This window comes from Tinamus guttatus, unplaced genomic scaffold (genome assembly GCF_059628265.1).
Source record: "Tinamus guttatus ecotype Peru unplaced genomic scaffold, ASM5962826v1 Tinamus_guttatus_pri_ptg000489l, whole genome shotgun sequence".
NCBI classification, from domain to species: domain Eukaryota; kingdom Metazoa; phylum Chordata; class Aves; order Tinamiformes; family Tinamidae; genus Tinamus; species Tinamus guttatus.
This window is the reverse complement of record NW_028289023.1, coordinates 1,461,778-1,488,014: the sequence shown is the minus strand read 5'-3', so window position 1 is coordinate 1,488,014 and position 26,237 is coordinate 1,461,778. Positions and strand designations below refer to the sequence as shown.

Below are 26,237 nucleotides of genomic sequence, written 5' to 3'. Positions count from 1 at the left end.
TGTTCTGTACTGGAGAGAAAATACCATTTTAAGATGGCATTCAAAGGAAGCAGGAAGCCGGTTAGTGACGAGAGTGGTTTCCTGAAGTGTAAAGCATTCCTGACCCAGCTCTGCTTGTGATGGGCTCGGGCAGAAGTCGGGCCTCGCTCCTTGGCACCCAGGCTGAGTATCCAGCCTCCCGTTTCTCCAGCAGAAACCCATCCCACAGCAGGGGACATTTCTGCTAATAAGTCTCTGCAAAGATTTTGTTAGAGCTGATCAAATTTTCTGACCAAAGTTCCTCAGGGATTTTTATGGCATTTCCAATACTCAAGGATTCCAGAATGTACATTTATAAATCTTACTAATTATAAAATGAAAGAAACTTTAAAGTCCTGCATATTAAGTCCTCAGTTGAATCTGATCTAGTCCATCCCAACATTGATGCCCCTATTCTCAGTATTCCCTAAGAGATTAGAGTTCAGCTCATGTCTGTTATAAATAACTTTTCAGTAGGTTAATTTTAACGAGTCGCTATTTCAGGATCCAAAAAAATGCAGTTTTCCATGGTATTCGGAAAACCTAAGGGCTCATAGATCTCTAGGAATCATCATACCCATTTCATATATATCTTAAGCATGTAGGGCCTAGTGCAGAAAAATATTTGCATTATTGCTTTTGAAATTAATAAGGATGCCAGTAATAAGGGGCCTAAATGGCTTGTGCATTTGGGCCTGAGATTTCTAAATGTACATAAAAGGCAGTGGGACTGGTTGCCCCAGTTGCATGGAACTGATTCTCAGATGTGAAGATTTCCCTGAGCCTCCTGATACTTCTTTCACTTACCCAGCTTTGAAGGCCCGTAACTCCCTGGGATGCTGGTGCAACGTGTTTCAGACCTCCACTCCACTCTGGCTTAGTCTGTAAGTGCAGGAAAGCAGAAATAGATCCTTGGATCAGCACTAACTCCCTAGGCCCAGGTCAGGTGTTGATCAGCAGTGACCAGGAAACCTAGTCTTGCCATGACTTCGTCTCTCCACCAATCCTTTGGGCTGTTCCATTGGCTGAGAAGAGCCAGGATGAGAAGTGATCTTTCCATGGCTTTGGTCTTTGAGGAATGACCCCAGTATCCATCCTTTACTGGGCTAACTGTGCAGGACCACAGTGCCAGCTTTGCCTGGTCGGGGGGAGGCAGGATTGGAACCTTCCTTTCCACAGTGCTGGAGTCTTTGTTTAAAAAGTTAAAGTTTTCAAGCAGAGTTTTCAACCAGACTTCTCATGGGCTTCCATGATTTAGATCAATAGGAAAACCGGCAGCCCTCAGGAAGATCCTATACATACATTTTGAAATAGTTCGACTGGTTAAACTGATAAATAGACTATTAACTAGTTGTCTTTTTAAAAAAATTTCCTTGCGACAGGTTGTTGCTAGAGATCATTTCTGCTACAGCTAGACAGGAAATGGTTTTGTCATCTCACAAAGATTTCAAAACTTCTCTCTTTTCTCTTTCATCCTGAATCATACTGGCTAGTTAAATTATTTGACAACCAGGCTTTAGTAGTTCTCAGTAATTTCATTGCGTCATCATCCCTGGAATTTTAAAATGATTCATTGTGAATTAATTAAGATTTCAACACAAATAAATAATAAACCAAAATAATGTACAAATTTTCAACAGTTCATAAGCTTTCAAAATATTTTAATTGAGTTTTGAAGAAACCAACACTTTCATGATGAAAACATATTTTCGATAAAAATATTTAATTAAAAAATTGGTAACAGCTCTTCTAATTATCACTGAATAAAAATAAGAGAAAATGTTGTACAGAAAAAAATGAGAAAGATCATATCATTACATATTAGAAGCACAGCAGTCTTTTTATACTCTGCTCATGTGTTAGTTTAAAACTATTATCCTAAATGCTCAGAAAGATGAAAAGAGGGTATTTTCAGCTATTACCTACAAATTTAATAATTGCATAGCAGATATGGTGAACATATTCTTTTTCAAGTTTCTTTGATCTATAAATCTTACATTGCACAACATGAAACAGAATGCAGTTATATTTCAAATGCTTTTATGTCATGAAAATAATGAAGATAATAGAGCAATATATCATTAAATATTTGTTAATAGAAATGAATGCCTCATCTTTTTAGTAACTTGTGCTTTTTTTGAATATTTAAAATATTTATATTAATTTGTTTTGAGTTGAAAACATAGTATTGAATATGTAAATAATGGTGCTGTATGCAGCATATTTGAAGAGCTGCATTTTATTATCTCCCAAACCAGCTGAAGCAGCTGCTATGTGTAAAAAATCCTCCTAGAACATGTTTTGTTTCTGTCTACTGTTGACCTCTGCAGGTGGGATGTGTTTGGAGCTGCCATTGGTACTGAGTGTGGGACACTGGAGTCTGGCTCAGCTATGGTGTTTCTCAGAGATGGAGAAAGGAAAATATGCACTCCGTATATGGACACCACAGGTTATGGGAACTTAAGGTTTTATTTCAGTATGGGTGAGTATGCATTCCTTACTTTACAGAACATGCGGGGCGATTAAGATTAGAATTAAGTTGTGCACATTGCTTAAGAAATATTTTAAATATTTCACAAAAGATGGTATTTTTCATTCATGGTTATGATACCCATAAGGCTGTAAGATGGGTTGCTCTAGGTTAGACTTGCATGTCAAAACCTTCCTGAGCCACACAGGTTGTTCTGGATTTAGTAACTCTTGGTGGGGTTTTCTCCTATGAATTTATCTGGGCATTTTTTCATCTATTAAATACATTCGGGTCCAGATTAAGACACCTATGGGTGTCTCCATGCAATGTCAGTGTCTATATTTCCCTTATAGTCAGAGGAGCTCTGGTCATTACAGTTCCTGGAAAAAGCTCAGCTTGAAACATCACTATTAGACCACCTGAACAGCTCTCTAAGCTGCATGAGTTGGTTCTCCCATGGGATAAGGGAAGTTCAGGGGTGCTACAAGACCTTGAAGAAGGTAGGGTCTACATGTGGCATTCCGCATGAGAAGCACAACTATGGTGCTAGGATCATGTGAAGACCTCTTTTGCTGGAATGAGGTGCAGTCTTGATGATTTACTAGGGCTAATTAGACAAGTAAGAAAGAACCTCTCCTACCACAGCCTCCTCTCACTGTTGTTGCCACTGGAAGCATATTAATTAGTTGTTGTAACAAACCAAAACTCATATGAACATAGTGTTTTTCCAGAACTTTTATTTTGCCTGAAAAGGAAATTGCATGAGGAGGTTATTCTCTCAACACCCTGCTTAGAGGAGGTGAGGACTTTTGTTTAAAAGTAGAGAATAATGTAGTAATAAAGGAGGAAGCAGAGACTAAGCTTGTGACCTCCACAAGTAACCTTGTGAATCAACAAGAGAAAAAAAAAAGTGTTACTTAATGAGTAGAAGTCCTGATGTTGTTGTCCTGTCATATATCTGCTGTGTGTTACATGACTTACCGATAAAGCACAGGAAAAAGAGGATGCTTTTTCAGTTTTCCAAGCTTTGTAACACCTGCAAGAGAGACAGGAAAGAAATTTGCTCAACCTTATGAACTTAGGGAAGAACTTGTCAGCACGTACAGGGGCGCAGGGGACAGTGGGATATCTTTTAAAACCTATTCTGCACCTAGCTGTAAATTAAATACATGCTAGTATGGCACAGAGGCTTTGAATAGAAACATGAATGTTCCTTATTACTCTGCAATTCTCATCAAAAATGCACATCTAGCTCGATAGATCATGTTTTACTTACTCCACTCCAGGAACTGGCCATCTTCAGTCAGGAAAAAAAAAAAGAAAAAAAAAAAAAAGAGAGAGAGAAAATGTTTCATATACGCAGGCTTTTTATTTTATGGACCATTCAAGGAAGCTTCCTCATCCTGTTTTTTTTTTTCTTTCTTTCTTTCTTTCTTTTTTTTAAATACCTGTGATACCAATATTGTACAGGGAAATGACAAGCTTCCTGTTTCAGTTACAGATACTTTGTTTTAAAATTCTCTTCCAGGACAACAAACAAGTGTGACGATGTCTAGCTTGTTACAGCTTCAATGCAGGGCTTATACTCAACTTATACTCAAATTTGCCAACACATCTGCTCTTTTAAAGAAGCTTAATAAGTATTTTGGGTTCTATGAATATGAAGATATCTGAAATCCTGCCCTTTCCTAGTGAGGTGACCATGTCACTATTTTTTTGTAATAGAATAGACCCCCATCTATTCCTTTTGAGACTATGGTGCAGACAGTAGAAGATAAAGTACATCAAGTAAGGTGCAAAGTATCTAGTATCTTATAGTGAGGAAGTTCTCAGCTGCTAAAGAATCAGCTGAGAAGTATGTATAGGTCTTCATATGCGGTGTGAGTGGATGTGAGCGCTAAATAATAGACACTGGCCTAGTCCACACATTAGAGACCTCAAATATTAAAAAGCAGAGCATTTCTATGTAAATAGAATTTAAAACATACAGATAGATGTATGGCTTTGGGCACAACATTTTCTATCAGAATGGTTTTAATAAGATGATTAAGAGAGCTACTTGAGGCTTTCATAATTGTCAAGCCCTTGATCCCTGGCATGGCCTACCTCATCAGATGGTTCTTACGTCCTTAGGGCTTCTGTTCTTTTGTTTCATACCCTAAACTAAATAACATCTGGTTGTAATTATTTCCATAATTATGACAGTGTAATATGATTCTGCTTTCCAATATCAAAGGCTTCAATTATTACATATTTCTCCCTCAAATGTGTGCTGTACAGGAGGTACTTGTGATTCTGGAGAATCCCATGAAAATGATGTGATACTTTATGCCAAGATTGAAGGCAGGAAGGAACACATAACTCTTGATACTTTGACCTATGCTGCTTATAAGGTAAACTCCCTTAAACAAAGTGAGCAGGAAAGATAGGTGGCAATCCATTTTTAAACAGAAATAATCTGTTTTAAACAGGCATGAAAATGTTGTGTATTAAATTCCACACAGGCAGTGAAACATGAGCTTCCCAAGCACTTAAATGTGTCTAGATGATAGTGATAGAGTGAGTCCTTTTTGCCATCAGCTGGAAACTCCAGGGATATCATCTCCTCCCAGATAATTGCTCCTGTTCAAGCTCCTGCTAGGCACAGTTTGATTTTCAGGAACTGCATCCTGGAAGTGTCTGTCATGGTGGGATAACTATTAAGAAATGCATGTAACATGCACAGCTGTGTGTGCTATGAATTAATTTGCAGTATGTTTATAGAGTATGCAGGCAATGTAGTGCTAGAAGTGCAGCTGATCTCAACCCCAGGCCTATTGCCTTTTCCCTGTCATTCAGACCTGGAGAGGACAAGTGTTTACAGGAGGTTCGGGCCTGAATTTGTGTTGAGTCACTTGCATTGTTTCATTGTGCTTGGCTTCCCTCCCCTCCTGCTTCTGTGTGAAAGACAGTGTAGAACCTTTTTTGAGACTAAGGAAACTGTAATTGTAAAAAAAATAAAAAATTAATTGGGTCACTCGGGGAGAGATAGGATCTGAAATTACTCTGAGTTCATTGTGGAGGGTTTTTTATTTTAAATGACCAGTTTTAAAGCAGACATCCTCTCCTAACATAATAAAGGTCCGATTACGTTGCTTTAGGACAAAGGCTAAGATTCATAAAGCTGTGCTTTCATTTAATCCAGCAGCACAACATCCTCCCCAGACAGGCCTGTGAACTCGGGCTGTTAGTCCATTCTCACGTAGTTAGATCAGACAGGCAGTTACTTTACTCCCTCACTCTGAGTGGAGAGATTTCAGAGCCAGCGTCATCTTCCACTGCCAGCTGAGCACTGATAAAACAACTGGTGTTTCCCAGAATGCAGAAAGTTCTTTGCAGTCTTTTCTACAGTGTCTTTGCAACCAAGCACACTGGTCCAGTAAGGTGATAAGCTGCACTGGTGCCCACAGTGCATATAGCTATGCACACGATATTAAAAAGTTTTTTGGGTGGGTCTTCTGTAGAAAAAGATCAATAAAGATAATAGAAATAATGCAAGGAGAAAGATGGGTGTGTTTTATTCAACATACTTGAAGTTGCTATTTTAAGTAGTACTTCTCCATATAACTTCTTTTATTTTTTATTTTTGCTTTATTTAAGCCTAACTGATTTCATTTCTATTAAGGTTCCGTCTTTGGTTTCCGTTGTCATTAGTCCGGACCTGCAGACTCCTGCAACCAAGTTTTGTTTGAAACAAAAGAGTCATCAAGGCCATAACAGGAATGTCTGGGCTGTGGATTACTTCCATGTCCTTCCAGTGCTCCCTTCCACTGTGACTCACATGATCCAGTTTTCCATCAACCTGGGTTGTGGAACCTACCAACCTGGTAACAGGTACAGCTGGCTAGATTCCTCATTTGATTATCAGCTCTCTGATATATTTTGTTTTGTAACATCTATTAAATTATTTGGATTGTTTTCTCAGAAAGAAGAAAACCAGTTCATAATGATAAATACAAGCTAATCAAAAGCAAGTGTTTCTCTTGACCTTCACATGCTCAGGTTTCTGTATCTCACATGCAATAAGAAATCTACTCAACAGCTTTCCAGGTTGAAACATGCATCTCTTAGTCCATTTTTCTGACATATGCCCATGATTTCAAATGGACTTTTGGTCCAATTGTTAATGAATTTGAGTTTTGTCTCTTAATGTGGGTATAGTATAGGAGTGAAGGTATTACAGATAACAGCAGCAACTTTATCTGCTAGCCTCCCAGGAATTATTGATGCCACAAGCATAAGCAACTCCTGCAAGCCAGGTGATAAACAGCACTCATCTAGAAGACGAGCCAGAGAGAACCTCACTGGCTATTGACTGGCCACAAAAGTGTTGCTGGCTTTCCTTTCATGAAGGGATTCAGTGTGATTTTTTTTTCCATGGAGTTAACAGAATGGAAAAGAAGAGTTTTATTTACTTTCCCATAGAATCACAGAAATGGTGATTGGAAGGGACTTTTGCAAGAAGTGAGAGTATGGCCAGGATAGGTAGGTCAGCAATGCCCTCGTCTTTCCATGACTTGAAAACCTTCATTGAAGGACAATGCACTGTTATCTAGGACAGATCTGTCCTAGTGCTGCACAACAAATGAAAAAGTGTTTCATGATGTCCAATGCAAGCCTTTCAAGCCACATTTTATGGCCATTTCCTCTTGTTATTGCACCTGCCACTAGAGAGGAGAGTTTGATTCTGCTGTCCTTGTAACTGCCTTCCGAGTCGTCACAGGCGGTTATAGTAGGTTCTCCAGACTGAACAAGGCAGCTCCCCAGCTCCTCCTAGGTCTAGTGCTCTAGATCCTGACCATCTTAGGCATCCTCCACTTGCCCTATCCTTCCTCAACTGGGCAAACCAGAAAGTAGCACCATGTTCCAGGTGCAACCTTAGTGCTACTGAGTACACTGATACACACTTGTGAGAATATGTTCCCATAGTATTAGAGGGGACCTAATATTAGCTAGGACCTCAGTTAACCCAGTTTGCTTCACACTTACTATCCCTTTACTATTCTCCTAAATATTCCAATAACTAATGGCAATTCATATATATTTTGAAAGATTAGTTTTCTTCCTTCACCTAAACTATTTCTGAAGCAGAAGTGAGCTTATTCATAACAAAAGAATCACTAGCCCCCCATATACCCTATTTGTATTTCACAAATATTGTAACGCTTCCTCTCTCCTAGTCTATAACGTTATTCATCTGCTTTCATTACTGCAAGTGTAAGAGACTTGCACAGAATATATTCAGTAAATATAGCCTGCAATGTAACAGTATGGTTAAAACTGAAATGAGTCAGTCAAAACCTCCATAAACAATTTTAGTACAAATTTATGATATCACACTGATCATATACTTAATAAAATAATATTCTCAGCAAGTTACAGTGAAAATGAAAAGTTATAATCCAATAATTTAGCACTGAGGCTATGAGTTATGACTCATCTAAGGCTCCATTGATATTACTTAAAATAAAAAAGAATATTGCAAACTAATTATATGGAGGAAATTATGTTACAAGAGTATTGCAGTAAAATTCCAAATCCTTAATAAATTAAGCAATTTCTTATATAGCTTTTTGATGATCTTCAGAATGTGAGGTAACTAAGGTTTTCCTTACATGCAAATATATTGTCACTACTGTATTTTTAAATATGAATTGCAGTGACAGACAGAGACAAAATTTCTAGTGATGGTCTCTTGAAAACTGCAGTTTTCAAAGGACTCTTGGGACTTAATAATCCATCGTCATAGGTTCCTTGGATGATCTCGAAGACTTCCTACTGCTCTGTTACTGTCTGAATATGAGTAGTCTGGTTTATTGCTAGTCTGTGTGATCAGAGAACACATGTCTCTTTCTTGGCAAATCTGGAGTCTTTTCGTACAGTTATGTGTCTCTGACTCGGGGGATTTGCTATTAAATTCTGCAGGCTTTATGGGGGGAAGGCAGCCTCCACAGATCATCACAGCTCAGCAGCCTGGTGGTACCTGGCTCCCGTGTGCTCCGTCTGCACTGCGTCCATCTGCCCTGCATGCTGCCCAGCCAGGCCCTTCCAAGGGCCCCTTCCATCTCCTGCCATCCCAGGGAGGCCTGGCCAGGCCCTCTATTCCATGAGGCCTGCCTTTCCGAGCTGCATTTAGGCATGATGATTGTAAGAGGCCAGTGACTAAGGAGTCCATAGAAGACAGTATTTGCAAAGAAGGGCAAGAGACACCCAATGCATAAATAACCAGTGAACCTACTGAAGATATGAACTGATCAATAACTGACAGCTATAAGGGAGTCCCGTCCCCCACATTATGTTGTCTGGCTCTGGTGAATCCAACTCTTCTCCTCATTATTTCTGAAACCAAGCTCAGTATAGCTGTAGTGGAACTAACAGCAGCTTGTTTGAACACAGAATAAAAACACTAGCTAGTTTGTGGCCAAACAAGACCTGATATAAAAGTTCAGGGAGTCCTCAATGTATGGCATAGGCTACCCTTCTGTTTTCTAAAAACTCATTTTTCTTTCGTATTTGTATTCTTTCTGCATTCAAGGACTAATCAAAATATTCAAAACTCTTCCATATTTCAATATCACTTATCAGCAATAGTAGATTTGGGAGTTTCTTTATATTTGTATTTCTGTATTCATATTTACGCCAAGTTTATTCACTTTTTTTTTTCCCTTCCTTCCTCCCTTCTCTCCTTCCCTCCTTGTCTCTTTCCCTCATTAGTGTCAGCTTGGAATTTTCAACCAACCATGGTCGTTCTTGGTCCTTGCTTCATACAGAGTGTTTGCCTGAGCTATGTGCTGGACCTCATCTTCCTCACAGCACCGTCTACGCCTCTGAAAATTACAGCGGGTGAGAGTATTGTCTGCAAAAATAACTGAGATGCAAGATTAGAAAAGGAAGTGAATTATAGGTGACACAAGAAAGCAGCAAAGCAGGCACCCCCTTGTAATTTTTCATTTTTGACTAGCTAAGGACAGCAGAAAAGGAGTGTTTTGATCTCTCTGGCTGCCCAGTAATGAAGTTTAAAATATATGAGGCTGCTTCTGTGGTATAATATTATTTTTCTGACGCTAAACATAAATTACAAAAAAACCCTGAGGACAACATACTGGTAATTAAAAGAAAAGTTATACCCTGTCAAAACCATAAAAGTTTTCTTCTGAGAGAAACCATCAGTCAAAGCCCTGTTTATATGCTCAGACATCTTTACTCGCTCGGAATTCCAATGTTCGGGTTACAGTGAAAGTCTCTGTACTTCAGCAGATGGAGACTGTTATTATAATTGCATTCTTAGAGTTGTCCTTGCTTTTATTAAATGTATGTGGTACTGTTCTGACTGCAAAATGAACTTATGAGAAGTTCTTGCATAGAGCAAATCCCATCATCTCACTGTATCCCACTTCCCATAGCCACTTCAGAGGAGTACCATGCCATGAGTATGACCACGAGAAGAAAGTGTTGTGGGGATATTGCTATGATCTGGTGAACCCCCATTTCTGAGTCGTTTTCACAGAAGTCATTAACCCTGGTGCATGTAGCAGGTACAGCATATGAGAATGACAGCCCAGAGGGGTAGTGGGCCAAATCCTCTATGCCCCCTTCTCGTTCCCAACTGTTCCCACCCAGTGGAGCTTGTCATACCAAAAGATTTAATTCAGTAGGCAATTTCAAAGATATTCATTGTGATGGAGGAGCCACTGGAGGAAAATAGCTTATGGCTTCATGCATTCATACAGAAAGAAAAAGACTAGGATTTATAATGTAGTAAATAACATTCATATCCTATTGTATGAAAATATTGAGCCATATTTTTTAATTTTCATGTGAGCAGATTTTAGAATTAACAGTTCTCACAAAGCTTTCTCACAGAGTAAACACATTTGCAAAATATACAGTTGTCTAACGACTTAGAATTAGAATTTGTGTTATATGTATTTCAGGTGGAGCCGAATAACTGTTCCCCTTCCCAATGCAGCATTAACAAGTGACACCAGGATTCGATGGAGACAAACAGGACCAATCCTTGGAAATATGTGGGCAATCGATAATAGTTAGTATTCTTATCATAGTCGTAATACATGAAATGAGTAAATTTTTATGCCCTGCTCCAAGTAAAGGCATACTTTCCAGAATCACAGGTAGCAAGATTTTCAGTTTGCTCAATCGCTTTTCTTCTTCTATGCTCTTGCTAACAAGTACATTTTGAACTGGAGGGGAATTCTGCCATTTGAAAAGACGATCTTTTATGTAGATTACTGACTTTCTTTTTTAATTGAATGCTTTCCAGTAAAAGATATTGGTGGCAATGACCTAACATAACATTTCTTCTTGACTGCTTAGTCCTAATTACATAGATAGGTACTACAGTGTGCTATTAAGGACACGTGCTGTTCTAGCCTAAGTAACCATTGCAGCATCTGGGACATACTAGCCCTTCAGGACATGGAAGACCTTCACAAAGCACTGCTGTTCGCAAGATACTGGCATGTGCTTATACATTGTTTACAATATCTTAAGAGGAAAAGTACCATCTGGTGACAGGGAACTATTTTTGTTCCAGGAAATTATTTTTCACCTACTTGATTTTTAAATGCACATGAAAGAACTGAGAGGTGCTTATTTTGATTCATATGACTGTAAAACTTACTGTTTGCCAGACATGATAGGAAGTATTTTAAAACACAAAATGTACTTTAGGAAAACAAGATATAAGATATACATTATATGAAATGCAGAAATAAGCATGCGAAGCATAAATATAAATATAAATAAATATAAATATAAATAAGCATAAATATGCGAAGGTGTAAAATTTCTAGCTTTCTAATTGGTCTTACATGTTTTGGAGCTAAAAGTAAACTATGTCTAGAATTTGTTTTGCTAAATGTGTGAGTTAAATATGTAATATAAAGATGTATAGTGACCTGAAATTACCTAGGAAATTTCATGGAGGTTCCTAATAGGATTTGATGTGAAACCTGGAATTGGCAAATAGATTTCACTTTTTTTTTTCTTAATAGATTAATTCCTAGTTTTTGAAAGAAAATCTTTGAAACTGCCAAGATAATGTAATGCCCCACATGAAAGTTTTTTTACAAAAAGTAATGAAAATTACTCCCTTACTCACCTTAATGGGAGGTAGTATCATCTGGACATTCTGGATGTAGTATTAATCCTTGTCTTTAGAGATGATGATAGAGATCTAAAAGAAAGTAAAATGAAAGAAAAATATGTGTATATCTACACAAGAAGGTATCAGGACACTGATGTCTATGATCCACAATGGTGAGTGGAAACCTAATTAAATGCAGAGTATAACTGCCAGAGAAGTTCACAGAAACAAGAAGGGAATAAAATTAGTCCAACACACCAGTTTTATTGCAACAGAACAAAATATCTTGATTTTAAAAATTAACACAGAATTCCTATATCTGTGCTGCCTTTCCTTATAAAATAAAGTACTCTGATTTCATAGTGAAAGAGTAAATGCAGTTCTGTCAAGGGATACTGCGGGCTCACCAGCACGGCACACTATCTCAGAGGCAGTTTTACCAGCCATCTGCCTGATCTAAAATGTATTATTTGAGTCATAGGATGGCTTCTATGATACCGAAATCAGCTCTTAAAGTTGCCAGAGTTTCTGAGGTCTTGCCTGCCTCTAGTAGTAGAATTGAAGGTTTACAGTAATGGGAAAAGATTAACAAATATCAACAAACCACTCAAATTCTTCAAGAGAGAAGAATTTCAAGGACATGGCACTCAGACTTACAGCTTCAGAACTGTTTTCTAATATGAACTAAGTTTTACGTGAAATCTGGAATCCAGCCATCTTTCTGAAACACTGGAAAACTGCCAGCCTCCATGAGGCTTTCTCATTGTGAGTAACATCATTACATAGTTAACCCTTCTACTCCTCCACCCCCTCAAAGAGACCTCAGCACAGGCAAATAACTCAAGCAGACGGAACAGATTTTTTGCACTCTGAAAAGTGCGAAAATCTAGAGAGCCCATGAAGTCTGATGGGGATTTAGGTACAGGGAGTAACTAGTAGGAGGTTGGAGGGCCGCCACACAGGAGTCCTGTTATGATGGGCAGTACTATAAAACAGGTATAAGTGCAGATGGTTCTATATGGTCTCAAATTGGTGGCTATTTGGATGACAATTCAAAAGGCACAGCACAAGTGGGTAACTCCAAATAATAGGTATTCTTGAGCTGAAAGGGGGACACTATCCATGATGAAATTAGGTTTATCAAGAAATGGTTAGAGGAACATTGTCCACAAGTTACTGCCTTGGACCAGACCGAGGTCTAAATGATGCTGTTGGTTTCTTAGCATCAAGTCTACAAGAAAGCCCAGTTCTGACGGCAAGATAAATGCCTGCCTTTGTGATAGTGCAGTGAGATGCAGACTATGCTGAGGCTTGTTAATCTTACCTTATTGCTCACCTTAATGTTTATCCCAAAGTATCTACAAGGATTAGGAATCCTTAGAGGAAGATGAAATAAAGCAGTAAAACAATAATTGAGTATTTTTCAGTGCCTATGATTTGGATTTTTATTTCATTTGAAAGACTAAATGAAAGTCCATGATGTTTAATGTTTCATCAAGATGGATCAGAGCGGATTCTGATTTCAGTAAATCCAGTGAAGTTAGTTATGGTGACACAAAAACATACAGTTGCAATATGCCTATGTCGGGAACATATAATTGGAATGTGACTATATCCCTTGAGCAAGAAAAAGGAAAGCAAGAAGATGGCCAGGATGAAGCACCTCATCCAATCTTCTCATTCACAATATTAGAAGAGAACATCAGGTACATTAACTAAAACATCACCAGTGCCTCAAGCCCCCAGTAGACATTACCTATTGAATAATGAATTATCCCTGGCTATCTTTGACACAGAGCAAAAGATTCTTCATAAAGACACAAGTAAATACATTTCATCTCTTTGTAGATTTATGCCATCAAGTAGGATTAAGATAAATGCAGTACCTACCTGATCAGGTCCATGTACTTTCTTGTATTGGTTATATTCTGTTTGTCACATAACATAAACACTTGTTCAATTAATTTCTTTTCTTTGCAGTTTATATTGGTCCATCTTGCCTCAAATTCTGCTCAGGGCGAGGACAGTGTACAAGAAATGGCTGCAAGTAAGAGTTATAATTTTGTAGTTTCTGCCATATAGGTCACTTGATGATCTGAGAGTTGAAGTGATTTTCATGTCAGCCCTTGCTTTTCAGATGATTAATTATAAAAGTAACATAGCTCCCAGAGTGCCTAAAACTCACCCGAGGGAAAAGTGAGAAAGTTCGGTCTTTCTAATCAGCAGCAAATTTTTAGTTTTCTTTTGGGAGAGAATCTGACTTCCAGTTGACCTGAAGATGTGTTACATAGTACATTGAAATAACAGTTACACATGTTTATACTCCTTTTATGAGTAATTTGGAGATATATCACTTTTATACTAAATTGCTGAAATAACTTCTACTTTCAAAGTTCTAGTATCCCATAGCCTAACAGACCAAAAGTGCAGGCCATCCATCTCGGGGTTTGAGTCAGGCTTGTTAAAAGTGTTCCAGCTAAAAAGTAAAGGTACTGATTGAAAAATCAGAAAGCACTTTCAAAACTGTGGCATAACTAATTCTAGATGTTAAAGGGAGTCTGAGCCACTGCACATTCTGTCCTATTACACAGTTCCCTGTGGTCACCTCTGACATACAAAAGCAGATTAATCACTTCACATATGAACAACTCTAAACTACAACAATGATATTTTTGTACCAAAAACAAATACAATTTTTCCAATGTGGTATGTCATATGTGGATATCGTTTCTTTTTAATGCACAAACATGATTTTTTTTTAATTGAAAAGGCACACTAGGAGCAAAAGAAAGATATGAGCTATAGAATACATAACTATAGTTTAAAGATGTTCTTGGTCCTTAGATTTGAGAAGGACTTGATAGGTATCTTCAGATCATGCTTTTTTAGGTTGCGAACGAGCCACAGGAGCAGACAGGTGAAACGGAAACCTGGCATTACCTACACGGTGCTTTAATTCCCTTTGCCTGCAGGTGTGATCCCGGCTTCTCAGGGCCTGCCTGTGAGACGGCCTCGCAGACCTTCCCCACGTTCATATCAGAGAGCTTCACCAGCTCCCGCCTCTCCTCCTACCACAACTTTTACTCCATCCGCGGCGCCGAGGTCAGCTTTGGCTGCGGGGTCCTCGCTAGTGGCAAGGCCTTGGTTTTTAACAAGGACGGAAGGCGTCAGCTGGTCACATCTTTTCTTGACAGCTCCCAGTCCAGGTGAGGAGAAGAGAGTTGCAATAGGATACAAAGAAATAGGGAAATTGCTCTGATGATAGAAATCTCTGCCCTTCGGGCTACGAACTTTTGTACTATTAAGCCAAACATTTTAGCAGGAACAAAAGGGTTCTTTAAAAAAAAAAAAAAACAATTTCTTTTTTAGCTGTGGTTTAACACCTATACAGCCTTTCCTTTCTTCCCTGCTTTGTAAACAACAGAGCCTAAAGTAGACTGGGGGCAACTTATTGTACAGCCAGGTTGGAAAATATGAAATGTTAATCTCAAACCTGAGCGTCAAAGCCAAGTGCTAATTAATTATTTATAAGGTTGTGTTTATTTGACGGCTTGTGGCAGCTGATTAGATCCATTCACTACCTCTGCCTCCCCTTCAGAGCCTAATAAATAATTAAATGCTGTAAAATTGGCATTTTTAAAAAATATGCGCCACACCGCATTACTTGACAGTAAAAACAAATTGCACATACAAAAACCCGTAACTGATATTTATCAAAATTTGTCTAGATTGAGTCGATCAGAAAGCAACCTGGTTATTTGAAAAAACAAACAAACAAAAAAATCACTGTGTAAATGGTACCCAACGAGTATTTATGTAATTCTGATCCAGGTTCCTCCAGTTCACACTTCGCCTGGGAAGCAAATCTGTACTGAGCACATGCAAAGCCCCCGATCAGCCGGGCGAAGGAGTGTTGCTGCACTATTCATACGACAACGGCATTACCTGGAAACTGCTGGAGCACTATTCCTATCTGAACTACCACGAGCCAAGGTATGTGCATGCAGAGCGAGGAGTGATGAAGAGCATTATGTACACGCAGTTAGTCCTGGGCGTAGCAGTCACGGCAACACTGAGAGTAAGCACATGCGCACTGAAATATCTGTGCCCAAACGTGGGCGCCTGGCGCAGGAGTGAGCAGGGTGAAGACTGCATGCAGGAGATATCGCTTACTCTTTTGCCTGCTTCTATAGCAGTGAATCCGTGGATTTAATGAGGTCCAGCTCTCGGGAGACATGGCAGAACAAGCAGAGGCGGCGCGGGATGGGAGGGAAGAAAGGTGCTTGTGGGACTCTTCCCAGGGAAGCAGCTACTTGTAGTGAAAAATTAACATAAATTATTTGCAGCTTTTAAGCCAAAGATACCTTTACTGCAGCATCCCCTGGGATACAGGGTGTGCAGGCACAGCAGAATGAAGTCTGACCATGAGGGCTTCCCTCAGTCTGCAGGGACGTTGCTCCCGCTGTGTTTATGAAAGGGATTACGTGACTCTGTGCCTGGAAGTGTGCATTGGACGCAGTGATCTGGGAGGACCTGCCAATGTGTCTGGTCCTAGGGAATTTTGCAAATCTTCCCAAGAAGCCAAACAAAGAGTTCATCTTGCTTGGCGGCACCTGCATATGGCCCCCGTGTAGCGAGGGACATATTTAACCTAGCTAGAGAAGAATGCAGTTATTGTTGCATTTGTGAAGCCATTCTACCAACCTGGATTGCTCAGGCAGAATCAGGAGTCTCCGTGAGCGTGTGAGTGCTGCAAGCCCAGGGCAGTCCTGCCTGGCTCAGGGGATCTCACTCACATCGGGGAGCAGGGTGAATCTTCGTGAGGTCCCTCAAGTGAGCCAGTAAATCCTGGTGCAAGGAGGGCCTCTATGTGAGGGGCAAAGCTAAGAGTGGCTTTGCGGGTCCCTCGCAGTGAGCCAGCTCCTGCCTAGGGCGGCCTTGCACCAGTTCCTGCTCTGCATCCTCTTCTGTTTCTCTCCACTCCAATAAGGACAAGGCACAAGCAAACCTGAGACATGGGGCCTCAGCTAGCTGTGCCTTTCACTCCAGCTACGTATAACTGCTCTTGATTTACATTTCCCAGGCTCAGATCAGCCTGTACCAAAAAAAAAAAAAATTTAGCTTTCCTCCTCTTGTTAGTATCTCAATAGTACAAAAGATGATTAAGAATACTCTGGTGGAAAAAAAAAGAGATCATAACAGTTGTAACAGCTAATAAATTTCTTAGAAGCAGTAAGACACACTCAACAATCTGAGTGGAATGACTGTATCTGGTGAAGCGCACTGCATATGAGCTTTAATTTCTAAAGTTTTAAATGTATCCATAAGAAATATCCTATGACCTGAAATGTTCATAAAACTTCTTCAAAATTTCCTTTCACATCCTTTATTATATTCACATATATATTTTATATTGTCCTGTTTCTAATTCTTAGATTCAAGATTACAGCTGTAGGAATTTTATTTCCCTAAAGGTTTTTAATATATAGCACTATTAATTTTTTATAACAAAAAGGAAAATACACATTCTGGTGACTGATTTTAATGAAGTTGTAGATATTAATGTAGTAAATTATATTGATGGTAGAGACTTTTACTTTTTGAAATTTGTTATGAGACACAGTTTCTGTTGTTCTGACGGGGCTGACGGGGCAAAGAGGTAAGCACAGCATACCCAGGTTAGAAAGATTTTGCCATGGGTTATGTGCAGTCTGCTCTGTGTAGACATAGAAATGACAGATATACAAATCTGAAGATAATATAATACTGGGAATAATTATACTGAAGAACATGAAGAAAGCTTCACCTTTTTATATTATGTTGTCTACAAATATAAACATTTTTGGAAACATAGATGGACTGATATAAAGTTGGGCAATCAATCTGTATCCAGAAATTTAATTAATCTTCAGTCACACAAAAAATAATCACACATTTAATGTTCTGCTGAAAAGGTGCATTTAATCTGCTAACATTTGACAGCTGCATTTTTCTTCTGAGCAGAACAGCGGTGGCTTTTCAATATTAGGTATGCGCATAGCTTGAAAGAATGAGATCAGAGCAAAGGTCTCCCAGCTGGTTTTTGAGAAATCTAATGGTAGCTGGTAATGTTAGTAAGAACACTTTTCTTCTCTGCAGCAGAAAAGTCATTAGCAAGAATCTCCCTCCCTCTTCATCTATCTCCAGCATATCAAAGTCAGACAGAAGCTGTTTAACTGGAGCTGGAGCCACTTCTGCATGCTACCATATTTGCCAAACACTGGGGTTTACACTGGAGTTTTTAAATTGTGTTTGCTTGGTCCCCTGGGATGAGACACTTTTTTTTTAACAATCTCTCCACCTATCAGTGGTATATGTCATGACTTAGGATTTTCTGAAAGTTATTGTCAGTGAGGCTAAGTCTCTGTGTGGATGAGCTTAGGACAGAGGTAAGAGTTAAAGGGAAAATGCAGGCATTGGAGTTAGCCGCTAAAGGGGAAGTGTGCTCAGGACCAGAAAAGAGCATTGCCTCACACAAGTTTCTGCAAAAGTCATACGTTGCCTACAGCATTCCTGGCAGAACAGGAAACGGGGAGACCAGCCTTCTTCGGTGTCACACTAATGAAAGAGCAAAAGGTGCCTTGCATGGGACACCACAGTACTGGTGATTTATGGAGCTTTCAAGAAAGTGTCACTGCTATGGCAATTAATGCGTGCTCCCTGCTGCTGGGTACAATAATTGCTCCTGGAAATTAGATATTGCTCTTAATTTTATTTTAAGTTTGTCAATTACAAGTTTGTTGACATAACTGCCATGACAAATCTGCTGACCTGCACACCAGTACAAGCTCCTGGGACTAACCTACAGTATCTTCTCTGAGCAACCACAGAAGAAGCGCGTGCTCCATAAAGACCAAACATATTTGCACTAACTGATGACATGAACCTTTCCTGCCCTAACAGGGCAATTTAGGAGGATTGATTCTTCTAGGACCAGAGATGCACAGGCAAGATGTAGGTGCTGGTTGAATCAAGCACAGATATAAATAATTTGTATCTTCTCAGATCAGGATAAAACCCACATAGTCTAAGGAAGTGGAGCTGCAACTTGTAAATCAGTGTAATTTGCCAGTTGAAGCCACTGGATTGTGCTGGGTCTCAGCTGGAGGGTATTCAGATTTATTCTGGCAAGGGGGAACAACTTCAAAATCTGCTGAGATCCTTAGGAGAAAAATGTAGTGTATCAGTGGGAAGTCTTCTTCTGTGGCTTTTGTGTGTGGCTGGGTTTCAATAAGAGCATTATCTACCAAGGGAACTGCAATGATTCCCCTTGTCCCTGTTGCCAGCAGAAGCTAGGATATTTGTAGGCTGAATTTTCAGAATCAATAGGAAAAGAAAGAAGTCTAAAATACATCCTTCTTCAGTCCTACCCATTACATACAGCAAAACTTGGAATAATAATTTTGTTTTGTTTTTCAGAATCATTTCAGTGGAGCTGCCTGAAGATGCAAGACAGTTTGGCATTCAGTTCAGATGGTGGCAACCGTATCATTCTTCTCAGGGCGAGGATGTGTGGGCTATCGACGAAATCATCATGACCTCTGTGCTCTTCAATAGCATTAGCCTGGACTTCACCAACCTAGTTGAAGTCACGCAGTCCCTGGGATTCTACTTGGGAAATGTTCAGCCTTACTGTGGTCATGACTGGACCCTTTGGTGAGAACACTTATTCATTTACATTCCACTTTGTTTTCTTTGTCTGTTCACCCCGCTAAGAACTAAGCGATTTCTGAAAATGAGTCTTTCTGGTAGCTACTCAGAGTAATTGTGTCTCATCTGCATACTATGAACAAAAATACAGTCACTAATCTAATTGGAATTAAGAGTAAATTCTTACATCTCATTGCACAGAGATTTATGTTTAATGGGAACTGTGAAAGTAGCATTTCCTCCCTCACAAGATATTTAAAGAGAAACCAGTATAAATAACATGGAAAATTTCCATAAGTATAGTTTAAAATCCAGTTAAATTAACAGAGGAATATAGGCTATGAAATAATGTGTAAAACATAGACTCTGAATATTTTATAAGTCATGTTCATATCTGTTTGTGTGGACATTATATTACACTTCAAAATAGAAAAGGCAGCAGAATGTTATCAGAATACTGTTAGCAGCCATTTGCAGTTACTTTGCCTGGTATTCCCGTCCACTTAATCATTTATGCTGTGATCAATATTATCACATGCATCACAGTTATGCCCAAAATGTGCAGTGTATTTAGAAACAGAAAGCAAGAAAATGTCACTTGCTCTAAAACAATAAGCATGTTCCTCTAAAGGCAACAAGAAAGAAAAACAATGAAAAAGAAAATCATGTTATGATTGTGCAGAAAGGAGCTCTTGTAGTAAATTGTCAGACTATTTCATAAAAATTAAATTTTGTAGTACACAAATGTAACATTTGAATTTAATACAATGTAACTTCAGTTTAATTTCTGTGCTTTGATTAAATCCAGATAACATAGTTTCATCCTACTCTGATCAACACTTAAACCTACTATGGGTTTAATTAGCATTTTTACATTCATTTGGAGAAAGTACAATCGCAGTAATTATAAGAAACCTTAAGAAAATACAAGTAATTGTAATATCCCTATGGGCATCCAGAAAAATACCATAGGAGTTTTATTAACAAGGATGTCTGAGCAAGGTAATTTGGCTTTCTGATCATCCCTCAAACTAAAAGGAGTTGGCTTAGCAGTAGGAACAGCTCTGAGTGTGTTCTTACGGTGATAATGAGGCAGGAGAAGCACCATTAACCACTTTAATAAGGACAAGAAAGGTACTCGCTGCTCATTAAAATGAAACAACGTGTTAGGGCTCAAACTGTTTGCATTTTCTTAATCAAAGAGTTGGAATGAAAGGCCTTTAATGACATTGTTTTCCCTCTGTTCTTGTGAGACCAGTTTATCATGATGGGGGGGAGGGCAGGTTATTTATGAGAGCAGAAGTTCCTGTACTTTTTCCTCCTGCAACTCTAACAATAAATGCTAAGCTAAATTCTCTACCCCACATACAATCTAGGGTTGATAGTGTTCTGTCAGAGTGAAAATGTTAAACTTCCCATGCATCAAGTAAAGAAATAAAGCCTTTGCAATACTTCCCTGCTTTTAAGTATCAGTATTTTTCATCATCACTGGAAGATATGAACTCTATCCTTCACTGACCTTGTTCCTCTCAAGGGAAATTTTTAAACTTATACTAAGTCTGTACAAATGGCTGGTAGTTTAATTATTGTTGGCTTTTCCCAGCTGTGAGTGCATTTGGTTCTCATTTTCTAACTCGTGACTTTCTATGAGCAGAGTTTGCAGTAGCACCGAAACCATCCTCTTGAGAAAACTCTGACAACTGCTTTTTCATTAGTAGAACTAGAGTAAATATCCTATAAATCATTTTACAGTGTGTCATCTCAAGGCCCATTTTCACCAGCTTGCCTTTAATTGTCTATTAGGCTTTCATTTCTGCTCCAGAATCTGTAAACCTAAAGGATATCTCTTAAATTTGGAAAATGACTTTTTATATTTGTTGAGAGGGAAGCTGTTCTTTTCAATACCTGGTGTCACTTAGAAAAAAAGTGTTTTGGTTGAAATACACAGACTTTTAGCAAAGTTGCTTTTGAAACTGTTTTATCATGAAACAGTCATTTGATTTGATTGCAATCATCAACATTTGGATTGACATTGGTTCTTAGTACCTGATTACAACAAGTGTATTCAATCCACTGAAAGGACTCCAGAACACACTCTTAAGTCTTTTATGATGTATATTATTATGTACTTTCTCCAGGATGCTCATATATAAGCAAGGTTTTGACCCAAAAGTGTTTGGAGTATTTCAGAATATGTACAGCCAATTGCTGAAATTCATTTAACTACTGACAAAGATATCAAAGTGTTTTATTTTTTTTTCCTGAATAAACAACAGACATTTGGATTCAAATAAAATAACATTATATGAACAAACTCTCTTCCGTCAGCTTATGGCATTATGATTTAACTCACTAAAATAGACAGGACAGTGTCCTGTTGTCCCTGGAGCAGCCTGGAGGAGAATTGTAACCTGGCTCATAATGAACTACCAGTATGGAGGAATATAATACAGTTGCACTACATCAGCTTGATATTTTGCTCATGTTTATACAATATTTTGTCTTTTAGTTTAATTATTATACCACCACATCCAGAATGCTTCTTTCAGGTAACAATATAATTAAAATATAGCATTGCAATTAGGAATTACCTAATGTAAAAGGTATGATGGGATGTGGAAAGACAAAAGCTTCTGCGCTTGATGAAAGCAGAGCTGAGGCCAGTGTGAATGTTTGGACTCTGCCTGTCATGTCAATATTCAGTGCAGCTTTAGAGAATGGGTTGTATCCTTGTGGCTTTTCAGTATTCCTGAAAGAACTGGCCTTGAAAATGCAGTGAGTGTGGGAATCCCCCAGCAGTTTAGGGAAGCGACGATTGGCTGCCATCCGCTGTGATATCATTCCCAGAAGTCCCAATTAGCGGGCAGTGCTCGGAGGTAGCGCGGTTGTTCTGGGGGCACTCGTGGGTTTTGTGCTCCGCACATCCCCAGCTCTCATTATACACCCGCTAGGCAGCCGCTCACAACTAAATATTTATACAGCAGCGCAGCCTCTGCACTCCCATTTCTGAAGATTTTTTTTTTTTTAGTTATTTATTTGAGAACACGGGTCTGCCTTCTGCAGCACGTGGCTATGTATTTCAGCTGTGTGTTTCTTAGAACAAAGGAAGAAAATATTAGGTAGTTGAGCATGAAAGCCTATCCCTATCCACAGGAAAGCTGGTGACCGAAGAAGTGGCAGGCGAGGTGGAGCACACACCTTTAATGCTGCTGCTGTTCAGCTGGAGGCCATCTGTGCATGATAAAGGACTTTGTGAGCCCATAATGTCATTTCCTCCCCTGCTTCCTATAGAACATCACAGAGTGTCCTCTTCATCTCCTCAATAACTTCCTTTTTCACCTTTTCTTAACATTCACTTTAAAGAACTTTTTGGATTTTAAAATACTGCTTCCTTAATATACTTTGAACAGTATCTAGTGGCTACATTTTTGTAGCCACTTTTTTGTATTACATTTTTGCATTAAAATGAATACTAAACTTAAAAATGTTTTTAATCATTGTTTGTCTCCCACCAGGAAAAAAAAAGAACAGAGTGTAAGATTATTTTTTGATTATTAATGGAGGGATTTTTTTTTTTTTTTTTAGAAACAGAGGCAACATGAAAAATTTAATTCTTCGCAGCTAGGCTGACTACCAAACCTTCACTTTTATTAGGTGTGCACCCTCATGTTTTTGGAGAAGACAACCTCTAAGTTGTCTATCTATTTATCTATTGTCTATCTGTTGTCTAAGTTGTCTATCTGTTTATCTATTTAGTGTAACTATTTAGTTTCAACTTCCTTATTCTGCTCAGCTGAACATCAATAGCTCTGATTTGTTGTCATCAGTTTGCTGTCTGCAATGCCAAGTCATTCAAATCATTAATATACGCAACTTTTGCTGCATAACTGAAGGGCATGGATGTACTGACAGATTTCCCAAGATAGCTTCTCTAAAACTTTGATTTCCCACTTCAGCCATCTATTTTCAAGCTGTATCATAGAAATTAAAACCATGTTGGCCCAAATCAGCTTTAGTTTTTAAATTGTTGATATTTGTCATTTTGAAAAGCATGAGATAAAGTTAAGATGAAGATAAAGCGTAAGAAAATGAAATTTGGACATTATTGAAACAAATTCTTCTGAGATGCGTTTTAGATGCATCTAAAAATGCACCACCAGCCGCAGGCTGTCAGCTGGACTGATATCCCCTGCTCGATTGAAAATAATCCATTCTGTTGAGAAGAAAAAACCTAACGACAGAGACTGGGTACAAAAAAAAACAGTTGAGTTGCCGTGTCTCAAGAGGGCGGCTCACAGCTTTCTGGGCCCGTCTTCCTCAACAGCGCTCCAGCAAGGAAGGTGTGGAGAACGGTCGCAATCAGTTAGTAGATATTGATCTACATAGATCAAGGAGGCAGTTTCACATGACACCATGAGACGGATCTTGCTTTGGGAAATGTAGCCACAGAAAAGCAAGGTCAAAGAGTGGAAAGGAGCCTGAAGCTTAAACTTGTTCCAAATAACTGCAAATTTGATAATTACAGAACTCATGTCAACTTTCAGTAATTTCTTCTAAAGCTTTAAGGTACAATGCCGACATTTAAGGCATAATTGCTCTCTGGGAGAGGAAACTATAGACAACGGTGTGGGTCAGTGAACTCGCATTAGAACAGGGTGCGAAGTAACTCTTGAACCTTGGGCTTTACATTGATTTCTTTGTGACCTTGAGTTTTACTGGGGTAGAAATTAATATGTTTTACTGTCCATTTTGATACATTAGGAATTTCTCAATTAAGCTGCTAAGTTGTAATTTACTCAACCATAAGAACAACCTTGATTAGATTGTTATGTTTATCACTGTTGTTACTTAAGTACAGCCCTTTAGAGTTGCATGATGATTTGTAGGGATTTTCTTTAAAAAGACGGAATCCTTATCCTACATTGTTTACGCTTAAGGATATAGTCTTGTAAAATGTTCAAGCTGAAAGGACTAAGTTTCTTTTGAAGGCACTACAAAGTGTGTTCACTAAGGAAGGTTTTCGCTTAACCTGAACTATCCTAAAATCATTCCATTTAGAAGGACCCAATGCTGGGGTTGAAACCTCTCTTACATTTGACTTTTTAATAATGCAAATTTAAAAAAAGAGTAATTTCACTTAAACTGAAACAATTCTGATCACTGATAAGTGAGTACCTTGTATCCTATATGATGCTTGGTGTTTGCAAGAATCACTACTGACAGAATTATCTTGTCTGATATGCTAGATAATCTGCTATAACTCCTATATCAGTACACCTTGCGTGTCTTCTTTAATCAGGAGTTCCTTTAAAGTTATGACACAGTACATAAAGAAAGTTGAGGAGAGGTATGAATTCTGAAATGCACAGTCAAAAGTCAGTGAATACATTGCACATGGAATCCATCGAAAATCAATGGAATGAGGGCTATGTAATTAGAGTATTTTAACTAAACTCCTTTTACCATTTTTGCTGTTCAGCGTGTGAATGAAATTATAGCTCTTATAATGTGACTTTAAGGAATTAACATCCCTGGGGAAATAACTTTATTTTTTTTTGTACATTACCCTTTGCTGACTTAACTTCATTTTTAATACAAAGAGCGTTAATAAGTAACATCATAATTCAGTATTTTCTACTCTAGGATACATAAATGCCTTCCTGGTACTACCAGTGGAAAGGAGGTCCTAGGCGTCATCTCACGCTGCGTGCTAGTCTGCAGAACAAAAAAAGAGGCAACATCATATTTAACACATAATCATTCATAATGTTGCCCTCTGTATTATTTTGGATATGGATTTTGATTCTTTCCTTACATGTCTCAGTTTCACAGGCGATTCTAAACTAGCTTCCAGCATGCGTTATGTGGAAACCCAGTCTATGCAAATTGGAGCTTCGTATATGATACAGTTCAACTTGGTGATGGGCTGCGGCCAGAAGTTTACCCCTCACATGGACAACCAGGTGAAACTGGAGTACTCCACCAACCACGGCCTGACTTGGCATCTTGTTCAGGAGGTGAGGCCAGCCAGGACTGTTGTCTTCTATTAAATTCTGCATATATAAAGCTAACCTAAAATATACTTGTGGCTTTGGATCCTGGAGGATCTTTTCCTCGCTTCCCATTCTATGCAGAAATTCTTGGTTGAAGCTATTTGATATAACAGATAATGTTTAAATTGTTCTCCATAATATTTGGAAGTAAATGCTTGCATCTGCAGCACAGAATTGTGACAGGAATGGCCCAAGCCTGAGAAACGATTTGGAGCACTAGACAAAGCTACCAAATAACAGCCAAGATCTTTCCTGTGCTATTGCTTTGTTTCCAAAGTAAAACACATGTACAGTTTCCTGGAATTTAAATGGATAGAAATTCTTTTTGTCTGTGTGCGCAGTTGTTTCGTAAATGCCAGTCGCAGTCCTTTGGGGGATTGTGATGCAGAGCCTTTCCTCTCCCGCCACTGCCTCAAATCCGTCCAGGGCAGGAACGACCAAGACCGACCGACTGTGCTGAACGGTCCCTGGTCGAGGTGCCAATCGCACCCTTCTCTGCTAGTTCCCCTAGTTCTTCCTCTGCGAGTTCTCTCAGCCTCATCTTAGCACAAACACGCTCACGATTTGCACTTGTTTGTATGATTTGCCTGTTTGCCGTTTTAGCTGGCAGAGAGGGAACTAACAAACATACCCGTCAGCTCCTGTGTCCCCGGGCCTTTTCAGTGCAGGCTCTATGGACACATAGAGGCATTTCAACACCCAGGGCTTCAGTCCAACGTCTTTTATGAGCTACAAAAGCCTTTCCTGTTTCATGTTATGTTCTACCGAGTTGTTTTGCCATGTTTACCTTGTTGGGAGCAATAGAGAAAGGGTAGAAACTGAGATTTTCAGGATTACATCACAAGGTAATTGCTTAAACAGA

At 38.9% G+C, this 26,237-nt stretch overlaps 1 protein-coding gene across 1 annotated transcript in view; it reads left to right on the top strand.

Annotated features, from left to right (window-relative positions):
- RELN (reelin) overlaps positions 1 to 26,237 on the top strand; it is a 263,525-nt gene that overhangs the window by 160,395 nt on the left and 76,893 nt on the right. The window contains exons 12-21 of the mRNA XM_088533254.1: positions 2,349 to 2,500; positions 4,769 to 4,881; positions 6,153 to 6,361; positions 9,242 to 9,370; positions 10,462 to 10,571; positions 13,614 to 13,680; positions 14,606 to 14,839; positions 15,465 to 15,626; positions 19,092 to 19,328; positions 25,147 to 25,339. Coding sequence (XP_088389380.1) covers positions 2,349 to 2,500; positions 4,769 to 4,881; positions 6,153 to 6,361; positions 9,242 to 9,370; positions 10,462 to 10,571; positions 13,614 to 13,680; positions 14,606 to 14,839; positions 15,465 to 15,626; positions 19,092 to 19,328; positions 25,147 to 25,339 — 1,606 coding nt within the window. The remainder of the gene's footprint in view (positions 1 to 2,348; positions 2,501 to 4,768; positions 4,882 to 6,152; positions 6,362 to 9,241; positions 9,371 to 10,461; positions 10,572 to 13,613; positions 13,681 to 14,605; positions 14,840 to 15,464; positions 15,627 to 19,091; positions 19,329 to 25,146; positions 25,340 to 26,237) is intronic.